The 14,673-nt window shown below is 30.9% G+C and overlaps 1 protein-coding gene across 1 annotated transcript in view; it reads right to left on the reverse strand.

Moving 5' to 3' along the window:
* Window positions 1-14,673, reverse strand: part of LOC143197865 (beta-1-syntrophin) — a 335,664-nt gene that overhangs the window by 16,353 nt on the left and 304,638 nt on the right. Inside the window, exon 3 of the mRNA XM_076406627.1 lies at window positions 3,510-3,712. Coding sequence (XP_076262742.1) covers window positions 3,510-3,712 — 203 coding nt within the window. The remainder of the gene's footprint in view (window positions 1-3,509; window positions 3,713-14,673) is intronic.

Consider the following 14,673-nt stretch of genomic DNA (forward strand, 5'->3'; position numbering starts at 1 on the left):
CACAAATAATGATGAAAACTATTAATGAGGTAGAATTAAGGAAAATAACACATTTACAACGGCGTTGAAATTAGTATTTCTAAGAAAATGTTACCAGAAAAATCATATACTGGATCATATGAAAGATCTACTCGGGATGGAAACGAATAACATTTCGAGCTTGCACTAATGCTATTGGTTCACACCAAATAAAGCCAATAATGGTAGGAAAAGCAAAATATCCGCGCTCATTTAATTTAATATCCCTGTTGATTATGACTGTTCTAAGACTTGTGATGACAATTAGTATCTAACTATTTTGATATATATTATCTATTAGTATTTTGTATCCCTTTTTGAGGAAAACTGGAGCACCGGGGGGCTTGAAATTTGGCACGGTTAAAAATTGTTAACAAATTTTGGGTCTAATATTTTTGGCTAATATGCGCTACAAATAAATATATTCCAATGAAACGAAAAACTCCCAAATTAATCAACAGGGAATACCAGTCAGTTCGGTGAGACAAAATATTTAAACAAAATCTACTGGTAGCCGTGCGGGAGTTTAGCTTTTCTACAATAACGTCCTAGGGTCGAATCTCACTGGGGCTAGAGATTTCTAAAGAACAAAGAAGAAAATTTTAAAAGTAAAATAAAGGATTGTTTTCGTTAAAACTAAGAAAGTGTTTCAAATCTTTCAGTAACGCGACTATAAATAAATAAATTGAAAAAATATACTTAAACAAATATTTTAGGCTCTGGTCGTCGTTTCTGTTGTATGTAAATCAGCCACGGACTCATAATTATTAAAATCAAAATCTGGCAACGTTGTGTTGCAATATGCCGGCAGGCAATTTTGAATCGGAAGACAAATCCTTAAATCTTACATCTGAAACGATGTTAAAAGGAAAAGTTAGTATTATTAATAAGTAAAACATTATTGGACAAGGTTATTTAATTTTAAGCACTGTTATAAAATACTTTGTGTTACTTTTGATTATTCTCGTAGTGTTGGAATTATTACAGAGCATGGATAAAAAACTGTTAAGAATAGTACGGTCACATGAAGTTATATTTTACATTTTTTGAAGAGAAAACAAATTAATGTATCCGTTTAATCGGAAGGTATATACAGCTGTAAAAGGACAACTCGATGTATGTAAAAATTTCATCTCAACACATATTAACAAAATTCGAGGATAACAAGAATCGTTAGTTTTCTTCGCTTAAAAGTTATTTAGATTTTCGAAATCAGTTTTCGATTTAATTTGACGTCTGAAAAAGAAAAAGAATAATTATTATTTCTTAAGGACTGTTACTAATTGATAAGGTGCTGGATACAGCATGTCATTATTATACTAGAGATAATTTTAAAGTTTGATATCATTTTTCAGTAAATTTTATTGGTATTACTTCCGATTAATTTCATGTTTTATTAGTAAATGTATTTTTTAAAAAGCACTAACTGATCTATTCCCGTTGACCGATTTTTTCCATCACATGTAGATTTAACGATATGATCTTTTTATTTCAAAAATTCAAGTTTTCTCAATTTATACTTCAACATCATAAACAGAGTATATACATAGAAAATAGGTTTTGGGGAGTTGTATGAGAAAGAATTAGAATGTCGATGTGATTTTTATCGTACTACATACGCGAATGACCAGTATTCGCTGTAACTTTACAACAGTTATTTGAGAGCTAGTCTTTTAATTGTTTACGTTAAAATATTTTGGTAAGTTTTGCTAAAGTTCATATTCTCTAGACTTTTTGAAGTACTTTTTTTTCATAAGCAGAGCCTATAAATATAAAATTGAAATTTGAAAATTGTTCTAAAATAATTTTTTTTTAAATAGATAGTTTTTGTTACATTTGTTGAAATGCGATAACAGATCTTATTAAAACAGCTTATCAGCTGTATTTTGGACTTTGTATTGATGAGAGAGATAAAAGTACTTAAAACTACTTAGTATAAAAATAATAACTTCAATCAATGAATGAGAACATAAAAGAACTTACTAAACTATACTACCGAAAGTTTCTACTTTCATTTTCTTTGTCGGAGAATAATGAAAACCTCTCTGAGGGTTTGATGCACTACTAACTAAGAAACTATTGAAAAATATTGAAACACGCCTGTTTGCACCAATGAAGAATATGTGTTTTAAGTATAGGTGTAATATTGTAGCAACATATAGTAAGATGTAGACAGTGAGGACGATGAGGACTTTCCCAACGAAGTTAGAAATGCAGTATCTAATGCGCAATTTATACACGTTTTTAACCAAGCTTTAGTTTGGGCTTAAATAAATGATGTATCATACGCATATATTTGAATTCTTTGTAAATAACAGGCGGAGGTATTAGAACACAATGTTAACTCCAACTCCACATTACTCCGAACAAGACAGATTAAAATTGCAGATATTAGTTTGTATATGTATTAATCATTCATTTTAATAATACGTTTATTATATAAATTACTTAAAACATGTTCGCTAACGTAAACATTTCGATAATGTAAAATACGCCTATTACAGTACTAAGATACTGAAATATTTTGGAGTTTCTATATTTTTGACATATATTATTTTTAGAGACGTTCAAATATTTAATTAAGAAATTCATCTAAAATGAAAAAATTACCGAAAAGTCAACTAGTGGAATTGGTATCTCGAATATAACATCAAAGTGTAAGTATATACTATTAGACCAAATAGAATATAACTACTCATAACGACGACTTTTTAAAAATAATGGAAACTTATTCACCCATCGTAATTGGTATTCAGTTTATAGACTCTAATATTCAAACCAAATTTACAGTCAACTAATTAATCTAACAAAATATTTATTTTTATATTAGGTACTTAAACACTATCTATAATATATTTAACCGACGAAAAAGGAGGAGGTTCTATGTTCTATGTATGTTCACCGATTTCTCCGTCAATTGTGTTATTCACATCCGAGGTGGTGCCATTGGAACCAAGTCAGGATTCTCAAATGTCAAAGGCACGCACAATGTTTTCACATATATTTTATCAAAAATAATCAGATGTTCATGTATAATGTTATTGCTGAGCTGATGTGATGGAAGACACAACTTCTCAATGGTCACGAGTTAGAGGATATTTTTTTAAATATTATGGAGGCGTATACACAACTAATTGTATATTTTGAAGTTACTTAGGTAACTTGATGATGAAAGCAGTCACCGGACCGCTATACCTTTCAAGGCTTTTTGAGGAGCTTTTAGTAAATGTTCGGTTATCAAACTGTTTAGTTGGTAGTAATTAAAATAATATGGTAAATAGATAAATACTTTTAGGTAGATATTAAGCTAAATTGTGTGCATATATGTTAGAATATAAAATACGTATAGTAGATAGGTTAAACAAAATTTTTGTTTATTTTTTTTGTGTTAAAAATCTAGGTATGATTATATTTTACTTTTTAGTAAGTTCCTTATTTATTCTTTGAAGTCGGGTCAATTTTTTTTAAATATTTTATTTCTTTTAACTTACCTCACTTCTTGGTTTTCTTAGCAACCAACCAATGTGACGTAAATCTGGAATAGCCCTAGAGGCGTCGTGTAACGCTGACGTCGTCAATATCGCTAAAGCTGAGTGTAGAGTATTAAACCACGCTGCAGCTTCGGCAGGATCAGCAGCTCTCAACACACAACTATGAACGGCGTCAGGCGAATGTAATTCTAATGTTCGACCCTCTGAAACAAATATTTGTTTTAAAATACAAGCTAAACACGAAAAAATATGATAAAAGCTATTTTTGTTAAACAGATATTTGTATTTTAAAACTTTCAAATCCTTTGATATATTATATTGGAGTATTATTTATTATTTTTTGTATTATCAACTTAGTTCCTAATTCTACTTCTTCAATAGTATTAATTATATGACTATATTTATGTACTATATATTATAACCTAAGTATTTCAGATGTCTATTTAACAATCTCATGCTAACGTACTGCCAAGTATGTTTGGTGTAGTCATATGAGAATTATGTTTATTAATGATGTAAGTAGTACAATATAACATTAACACTACTATAATTATATTTCCGTCCAGTACCACTACAAGTCCTTTCAATATGATTCATTATTTATTGTGTAACAATTGTATGATACATTGGGCATGGGACAAAGTTCATTAGGATTGTTACCAACAGGAGGCGTTATCAGAAAACATAGAAATATAGAATGGGACTTAAGTGGGTATACACATAACGATGCTGTGACTGTGTGACATAGGGTGCCGAAGGTAAAAATATGACAGATTTGTTTTCTTGTTCTAGATTTGAAATTTTGTTTATATGTATTTTTCTGCATAATTTTAATAAAATGTATTATTATGACGTTATTTTGTAGCATTTAAGGTAAATATTACTTGTTTAAAAGCGAAAGCATAATAAGAGTGTTGTTTTCCTTTTAGTTTTCATTCAATAAGATTGTTGTTAAACGGTGATTTTTTTAAAAACGGTTAATTATGTACAACATCTTTAATAATGGCAACATAATCAGAATATTATTTTCGTTATATAGGTGTTACTTTTTCTGGTTGATAAACATAATATAATAATAACACAATAATAGAATGTGCAACTAAGTACCTAAAAATATACAAAACAGAAAAAGAGGCTCCGTAATCAAAATTACAAAATGTAGTTATTATATTCAGTAAATTCAAGTATTTTATTTTTAAGTGCATTTTGAATAATGTGCAATTAGAAAATCAGTTACCAATTGTCAGATTAATTGTTGATTTTTTATGTTGTGTTTTTTATGTATTTGCAAATGCTTTATACAAGTGTTAACTAGCATTTAAATAACATATTTTATTTTATTAAAATTCTACTTTTCAAATGCTCCCTGTGGTAAACAAACCCGCTCAGCTAGTCCTGAAGTGGTTTAGATGAACAAAATTTGGTTACAACTTCAGCCATGGGAGATCGCATTCTACGCCTCTCTATTCTCTGATAAATATTTAAATTAGTGCAGCAATTATAAATATACCTCCGATTGAATATTCAATATTTGATAATACAATAATACAATAATATTACAGGAGGAACGCTATGCAGGCTTGTAAAATCGTACACTTGAAAGAAATTTATTTTAAATGGCGCTTTTGACTCGATCGTTGTAAATATAATTGTCATCAAGTTTAAGTAATTTTATATGGATGCTGAAAACTATCCACATTCATTACATCAAATTTAAGTCCTAAAAATAATCTGAAATTAAAATACTCTGTGTTATGTGAGAAAAATTATTACCTAACAACGTGTAGTTTATAATAGTAATATACCAAACTCTAATTCTTCATTATAATATTTTTATATGTATTTCAAATATATTGTTCGGCAACGAATCTGTTGTTTGATTTTTTTTTGTTTCTGTTTGGATACGCATCCGTTCTATAAATTTTCCGGCCTACAACAAAATCAATTATCGAAAAGAGATGCAGTGAAAGTAATGCGATATTTTGTAAAGTGAAAATAAATTATCCGGTATCATTAATTTTTAGTTCACGTAAAAAAATAAAAGAAAATATGCAGTATCTATAGATAAAATCAGAGAAAGCTGTCTGAAAAAGAGACTGAGACTAATATTGTCCGACGACAGAATAGCTGTGGCCGACCACCAGCTGTGGAAAGATTTAGTGAAGGATGTTCGAAGTCCTGCGGCACCAAGAGCCACGTATTGGTTGAAAAGTAGACACTCCTTCCAAGTATCGGCTATGGATAGATGATGATGACGATGTTTTAACAAATTCAAATTATATAAATGCACATATAATATCACATCATTCTGATCGCGAATAAAAAGATTGGGTGATGTTATTCAAGAATTTCATTTATCACAAGAGGAGGTAGAATTTCTAGGCTGAAAATTTTCTTACAGGATAAAAATTAAATAATAAAGGGTTATCATCTTCCCCACCGATTGATTATTTGTAAATTCAACTACCTGGTAGTATCAACAATTAAAATATTCGTCTTATCGTAACTCTTTTGATTGAAATTAAGAACTGACACATTTAGTAAACACATTATTCTATTTTTTTAATAAAGGGTTTGTACTGTAAAAATATTATTCAAAAATATCTCACTGCAAGTATGAATCAACCCCTTGTGTCTGTAATTAATTTATTATTTACTTACTAACCAATTGAATTCAGTTGGTGCTATAGTTTGGGGTTTATCTGGACTGGACCTACTGTTTAACGTGAACCCCGGTCCTCAGCATTAAGCCTACTGACTGGCGAATATTCAATCCAGGAGAAATCCGGTCTCACCCAGCTTGGTTACTGGTGTAACTGGGATCATTTTCCTTGATTTAGCACTCTTGTCTAGGGACAATCCCAAATATTAAACAATCATAAATATAAATTTACGACCATGGCCCATAATTTGAACTCGAGACTGTAACAGCAGCAGGAGGACAGTCTTGTCCCCTTTGCTACTGCGCTAACCAAGCCAGTTTATGTTATTATATAGAATAATTTGGTATGGCATTTCAATATGGTAAAAGCAGATTAAATATCGGAGATAAACAAAATAATACGTATACGGTGCATTTTAGTAGATCTTGATGTACTATATTGTCCGTACTGCTTTTGTGTAAATAATATATTGCTATGTGTATATATATATTGCTCAATAATGCAATCTGCTACGCTTGTGTAAGAAATACTTTTATTACTTGATAAATTAAATACGAATATTCAGCAAAATATTATATTGGTCACTATCTTGATAATATACTATACTAGGTATTACAACGGCGTTTACAATAACATTCGGTTATCAGTTACGTTAACAACATACTCTTCGAGAAACTCTTAGAAACTATATCATTTCTAGTCAAGGCGCCGGCCTTTATATCCAAAACTGTACATCTCAGCATTCCCATCGCCCGGTCCCGATACGACACCCGCTTCTATTAGCGAATGAGTAATCAGGTGCCTTTACGTAATTCCCCAACAATGCTGTTCTCTATTTTCTTACACTTCAAATAAGCAGTCAGTTAAATGTGTGATCTCTCAGACTTTTCAAGACGTTTCATGAGTGGCAGTATCCAGAGTTATAACGGCATACACAAAATATTGTAAAACATCATCGGCGAATAGAATAGTAAGCGAAACCCATAGTTAACTGACTTATATCGACGAACATTAAAAAGTTTTGCAACCAGACAACATAAAATTACTGTGGAAAAAATGAACACAATTCAACACTAAGCTAATACAGGTTCGACAAAAAGAGTAGGGCGGGAGTTCCACAAAGCTAACACTAAGCTGTGAAAGTGGTGCAATGATAATAAAATGTGGATATTTGGTGATTCGAAGAATGTGATATGATATAATGAATTATCGTTTATGTTGTTTCTTACAACCTATTTGTGTATGCAGGACTCCAAAAGAAGCTTACGCGTCGGGAGATCCTAAAGGATTAACTTCTTTCAATGACTAACATATTGCTGCCAACACTGCTATATTCCAAAATAATTATCGAACTGCTATGGGAAGTTCTAGAACAGAGAGTGAAAAGTAGATTTCCATCTTCAACACTAATTGGCGGGTGTTTTGTTATAAAAATGGACCAAAATTGCGTTGGAAACTATTCAGACACTATATACGAATCTAATTAATGGAAACTATCTAAGAATCTATTCCGCGAAGAATTGCAGCTATTTTAAAAGCAAATAGTGGCTCAACACTTTATTAATAAACAAATATTGTGTATATGTCAGGTGTTCATATTATTATGTTCATCTTCTGTACATATGTACATGCATTTTAGTCATGCCCCTTGTGTTTTAAACCGAACTATGTACCTCCATAATACCTTTTCGATCAGTATTTGAGTTAATAGTCAAGATGGATGACTGGCCTATCCACTGTGCGAGCGATCATTTTAATTTGTGATTTTATCAACCAATGTGTCATATCGGAAGTACACAAATCTGATATCGAATCCAATGTCCAATTAATGTTGTAAAACAAGATGAAATGTTCAAATATTATATTGTTATATTTCAGATATCATTATCCTTTAGTTAATTGTATAAATTGTTAAATGAAAATTTTGTTAGACGAATCATAGCGCTTATCAGTATAAGTAGCCAATCATATATAGAAATATTGTGAATGTTAAAAATATCAAAAGTTGAAACTTCAAAACCTATATAATACATAATGTCACATAAAACAAGTTAATTTTTAAAATACTAATAGATTATTTGTGACTAATTAACACATTTCACTGATTAAGGGAATTAAATACTGCTAGTCATTTCATATTTTTATGTTTAACAATGCCATTAGTTTTCACTCATATACTGCTGCCAATTACTGAACTATACAAACAACTGAATAGTATAGAAGAAGAGAAAATAGAGAACTAAAATAGCGAGGGTAGTATCTTTAAGTAAATTTAAATACATGATATAATTATCATATAAAAAATTGCAGTTTGATAAGTGTTTTAGTATAAATTAGTAGTTGGTATAACATTTTTAAAGGATATTTTTTCTAAAACAAGACATTGATGACTAATTATACAACAAACTTTACGACAATTAACTGTAATATTTTCACCAAGTGTTAAAGGTTCTTGATATAAATAATGTACTTTATTAATCATTTATCCATTTAATATTTTAAAACCTCTTGCAAGGTCTCGGTTTTGAAAGTAAAGCATAATTTTTTATACATTTGCAATATAGATTCAGAAAATTACTAACTATTACTAATTATAATAATTGGAGCTATAAATTATTAAGTAATTCAATATGAAGCAGTTATATAATAAAACATTATTCCTTATAGTATACATCCAAGTAGTAGAACTTTCTTAATATGTGAAAATTACTGAACTTTTAATAAGTCTTCTTCTCCATTGTGTTGCTCACGCATGATCTTAATTGAAGAATTACGTGAAAAGGGCGAATTGAAATTGGGTAGACTGTCAACTAGTTAACATACTACAAAGTTCATTCATTAGACCAATAGAAGTCCTGAATGGTTAATTAAATTCTCATCGTTGCAAGGTTTAATTATCGCGTGAAGTTATAAAACCAGACCCGAGCGCCATTTCTAACTGCAACACTCGACACTACCGACGACTTTGTAGTTAAACGGCCCTTGATAAATGTCTTAAAAGTTACTACATGTTTAAATTTGCAAAGGATGCTTAACACGTTCTTTAATCGACTTTGTGTAAATAACTGCATATTTTTTATATTACATTTCTAAGGTAATGTTTAATAAATCCGTAATCTTATATTAATGTGTATTTCCTTCTCAAGACTCAAGGATTTTCAATAGGTTCACGAATACTGAACCAAACTTCTCATAAATGGAAATTAAAAATCCGATTGTTTTTAAAAGGACTTCACTCAAAATTCCTAAAAGCTCTACGGCAGCTAATATTTCTTCGGTTAATAAAACTTGCTTTCCACTAAAGAATTCGTCGAACTCTGAAAAATCCGCTGAAGAATATTCAAAAATCAAGGTGACCTAAACCTAGTGAATAAGCCGGATGGTGAAATAATACGTACATTAAATGTTGAGCTGTGTAATCTTAATGAAGACAATTTTTCTTTACGCCCAACTGGTTTAATATATTAGAATACTAATTTGAATATATTGTTTTTTTTTTAATTTTCAAATAATCCTTTCCCAAATTTACGTATGTGCACCGAAGAACTTGGTCTCTTATTTTAATTCAGGATGATGGTGACAAACCCAAGACATGCCAATCATTTAAAAAATGTTTTAAATCGTATTCTATTATAATTTTATTACTATTACTAATTTATTATAATTTATATATTTTAATATATATTTACTATAATTCTATTATTAATTTTATTATAATTTTCCAATTTAATCACGGTATTTTGATTGTGTTTTTGAAATATTGAAACTATATCGACTATTATGTGTGCAAATTAGTTGAGAAAAGAAATTGTATCGGACAAGATGAAACATATGTAGGAATAGCGGACGAAGCACATCGATATTTTGTTTAATTCAAGATTCCCGATTGTGACTATAAACAGATCAATATCGATAACTGCGTTGATATTAAAAAGTCTGGTAACATGAATTTTTAGGAATTCACGAGCGTATCCAAAAAAACAAAAAAGTTGCTCTAGAAAAGCCACCAAACCTTCATTCAGAAAGTTTGATCCAGTCTTGTGTAGGCGGATAAAATGTATCAGGGATAAAATGCCATGGCTTTATCAAATCCGTCGCTCTAACCGTGACTATTAAGAGGCTAATATAGCTTTCTATAATTTATTTTTCGTTCGGCTAAAAGTCTGGTAACATGAATCTTTGGGAGTTCACGAGCGTATGTCCTTCAACAAAACAAGAAAGTTGCTTTAGAAAAGCCACCAAACCTGCACACAGAAAGTTTGATCCAGTCTTCTGTAGGAGGATAAAATGTATCAGGGATAAAATGCCATGTTTTAATCAAATCCGTCGCTCTAACCGTGACTATTAAGAGGCTAATATAGATTTCTATAATTGATTTATTAATTAGTTCGGCTAATTTATTTTTAACTTGAATATAGTTAATTATATTAATTTCCACAAATTTAGATGCAAAGTTGTGCCGTACGTATTTCTCTCAATTCAGAATATTCATCATCTTTTTTAATTCTGAAGATTGTGTTGAAGATACATGATAAGATGTTTACATATCTACATATTGTGTTGGACAAAGTTGTAAAAACCTGACATTAATCCAAAGAAAGTACCAGAGCATGACTTAAGTGCTGAGAAATCTATCAAGAAAGGCAATCATAAAAGTCACCTGCTTAATACAGCATTACGATTAAAACGTGTCCCGGATATTTGGAAAATTACTGAAGTTGTTATAATTTTGAAACTGATCAATTTCATTATCACCAGTGACATCCAAATTATTTGAAAACCTCAATTCTTGAAGTCATGTTAAAAAAGCTTAAATCTTAGATAGAAAAAATCAATGTTTTGAATTTTGAACAATCAAAAGAAGAATGTTACTCAACAATTGCCAGTATAACGCAAGACGGCGTTTTGGATTCTTTACGTATTCTATACATGTGACACACTATAAATAGAAAATGTTACTGAAGATAATAACGACGAAACAACAAGAAAACAGCAATACGCAAATAATACCATAAATAAGTGGAAACCAGACGATTAGAATATAATTGCATATTGAACACTACAACATCTATCAATGAGAGTGTAACAGGTCAATTGAAAACTCCCCAGCCTGACATATAGATGACGCCACTAGAATTAAATCCATATGTTTTTTAGTTAGCCCTAACCCTCAAAGGATGCGTGTATAAATTTAACAGCTGTCGGATCATGAGTTTGTGAAATATAGCATTTTGAGTGAAGCAACTTTTGTTATTGTGAAAAAAATTGATAAAAAGGAATTTCGCGTGTTTATAAAAATATTGCTCTTTGAAGGGAAAAATACAGTTGAAGCAAAAACTTGGCTGATGCCGAGTTTCCGGACAGTGCCCCAGGAAAATCAACCATCAAGTATTGGTATGCTAAGTTTAGACGTGGCGAAATGAGCACCGAAGACGGTAAACGCAATTGACGCCCGAAAGAGGTTGTTGCCGACGAAAACATTTTAAAAATCCACAAAATACTTTTGAATTACCGTAAATTGAAATTGAATGAAATAGCAGACACTCTAATCATATCAACTGAACGTGTACATAATATTATTCACGAATATTTGGGTATGATTTAAGAAAGCTGTGTAAAGTAGGTGCCGCGCGAACTCACTTTTGACCAAAAACAACGACGAGTTGATGATTCGGTGCAGTGTTTGAACCCGCTCCAAAGCATGGGAAAACGCAACAGTCGGCTGGCAACTTTATGGCGTCTGTATTTTAGTATGCGCATGAAATAATATTCATTGTCTACCTGAAAAAGGAAGGACCATGAACAGCGACTATTATATATTGGACGGTTTGAAGGACGAAATCACCGAAAAACGGCCGCATTTGAACAAAACGAAACTGCTGCTTCACCAAGACAATGCACCGTGTAACATGTCAGTGAAAACGATGGCAAAAGTCCATGAATTGGGCTTCGAATTGCTTCCTTATTCTCCAGATTTGGCCCCAGCGACTATTTCCTCTTCGCGGATCTCAAAAGAATGCTCGCTGGGGTGAAATTTTCGGCGACTGAATGGGGGATCGCCGAAACTGAGGCCTATTTTAAAGCAAAGGACAAATCGTACTACAACAATGGTATCGAAAAGTTAGAGGGTCGCTAGATTCAGTGTATCACCCTTGAAGGGAATTATGTTGAATAAAAAAACTAATTTTGCCAAAAAAATTTGTTTTACTATGGTAGGCCGGGGACTTTTCAATTGACCTGTTATATTGAATTCTCCTCCAACCACCAGGTTCATATATCAATATGAATAATGCTATTATCCCATACAGTAATAATGCTAAGTACTTTCGATTGACTCTTAACCCAAAACTTCATTAGAAGGAGAATATCAAGAGGAAAAGAACAAAATCTATATTAACCGTACATAATAAGTTGCTGCTGTATAACCAAATAATAAAACCTATATGGACCTAAGGAATATACTAATACGGATTTTTTGGGAGAATAATATTAATGTCTGAACATTGAATGAATAATTAAACTCATCAGAAGGATTGTAAATACATCCAGTTACTACAGCAACAATTACTTACAGCAAGACCTTCAGATTCCAAATGTCATAAGGAAAATTAAGAGATTCGAAACAAGACATGTGGAAAGACTCCAGTCCCATGTAAACACTGAAGTGCTGCAACTCTTGAACAATACTGAGCTAGGATACAGATTCAAGGAACCTAAATCGTGTGATCTTGGGTTTTTGTATAATAAAGTTAAGTAAATGCTAAAAATACTGAGAGCTACTAATTTTTATTTTATTAGAGATTAAGTAAGGGCCAAGGATCTTCCTAAATAAATACCTAATTTTAAGTCGAAACGAAATTATTATTATTATTAATATTCTACTTACTATTATTTGTTATAAATATATTTATATATTTTACACAGTATATATATTATTAGTTACTTATTATCCTTTATTTAGGCATCATATTGATAATTTCTGGTGTCAATTTGTAGTATGTCCGCATGCGTAAGTAACTTTTTCATGTAGTACCATGAAAGAATATAAGAACTTATGTCTTCGTCATCTTTTATCGAGCCCCGAAAAAAATAGGAGACGAGTATATTATAACAATTTTATAAAACGGTTGCTTTATTGAAGAAATCACTACATATTATAAAACAAAGTCGCCTTTTCTGTCCCTATATCCCTATGTGCGCCTAAATCTTTAAAACTACGCAACGGATTTTGATGCGGTTTTTTTCAATAGGTAGAGTGATTCAAGAGGAAGGTTTATATGTATAATACATGCATAATATACTAAGGCAACATTGCTAATTTTAGAGGTTCCTAACGTGATGTCGTAAATTAACCTATTTTTTTAGGCTTATTTAGCAATTAGCAAAAACGCTGCCTAACCCTCGAGTTAGATCAAATTAATGTACTACAGTATTGTACACCATAAAAAGGTCTACAAAAAAGTCCCCGATGGTATATGTTTATCTTTTAGGGATAACCCACATTAACCATTTTTATTGTTTACTTTTTACGTGAGAAAATGGCTTATTTACGAAGCTATTTTAAGCAATACGGCATTAATCCTTATCGAATTAAGTACCTTAAATACAGTGTGCAATTAATATAGATCAATATGGTTCCTTACAGCATGTAAATTAAACAAATATTTTCGGAGATATTACAAATTTAAACTTTGCGTTTAAAAATGTGTAATGTAATAAAAATTGTATGAATTTAGATATTCCAAAGATAGTAGGAAATCTTCATAGTAAGTATAGGGGAAGAGGAATTGTTTTACTCCAAATTTAATGCGTGCAGGCCAAGGGCAGTAATGAATGAACCAAAAATACTGGATCGATTTTAAGCATGTTTTCATTGAGTGACATAGGCATATATATTTTATGCCCGTGCAAAGTCGGAGCGGGCCGCTATGTTTTTATATACAACGTTCATATTTTTTCTGTAGTGTATTTAATTTAGTATCAGCATTGCACCCGTGTGAAGCCGGGGCGGGTCGCTAGTATTAAAATAAATTCGTGGTGTGTAGTAAATTATGACCGCTTCCATTTGATACATGAATGAAATCTTAAAAAGTGTTAAAAAAGTTAATATATATATCCGATTGTTATATCTTTATGTATTTCTTCAAATATAACAATAATTCAATTAAAACTCAATAAGAACTTTTAAAGTTTTTCTAAAATTTCACTCATATATCGTTTCACTTTTATTTTTAATGCTAATAATATTCATCTAATATAAACGCATTAACTTCAAACTTTATGCCATAGCAGAAAGGGCAAACAAAGGACAACAATAAATTACACCAAAACTTCACCTTTATTGACCTTTCTGTATGTTCTATGTTCTATTGTAAACTGGCTACAACAAGCGAATAGTTTGCTTTGAAACATTAATTTACAAGTTTCAACCGCCAACATATTATATTTCCTTGGGATACCATCCTTGGTACGTTATGTTTAGTATGTTTGTATGAAAGCAA

This window comes from Rhynchophorus ferrugineus, unplaced genomic scaffold (genome assembly GCF_030347505.1).
Source record: "Rhynchophorus ferrugineus isolate W39M unplaced genomic scaffold, kcgeb_rfMv2 rfM6, whole genome shotgun sequence".
Classification (NCBI taxonomy): Eukaryota; Metazoa; Arthropoda; class Insecta; order Coleoptera; family Curculionidae; genus Rhynchophorus; species Rhynchophorus ferrugineus.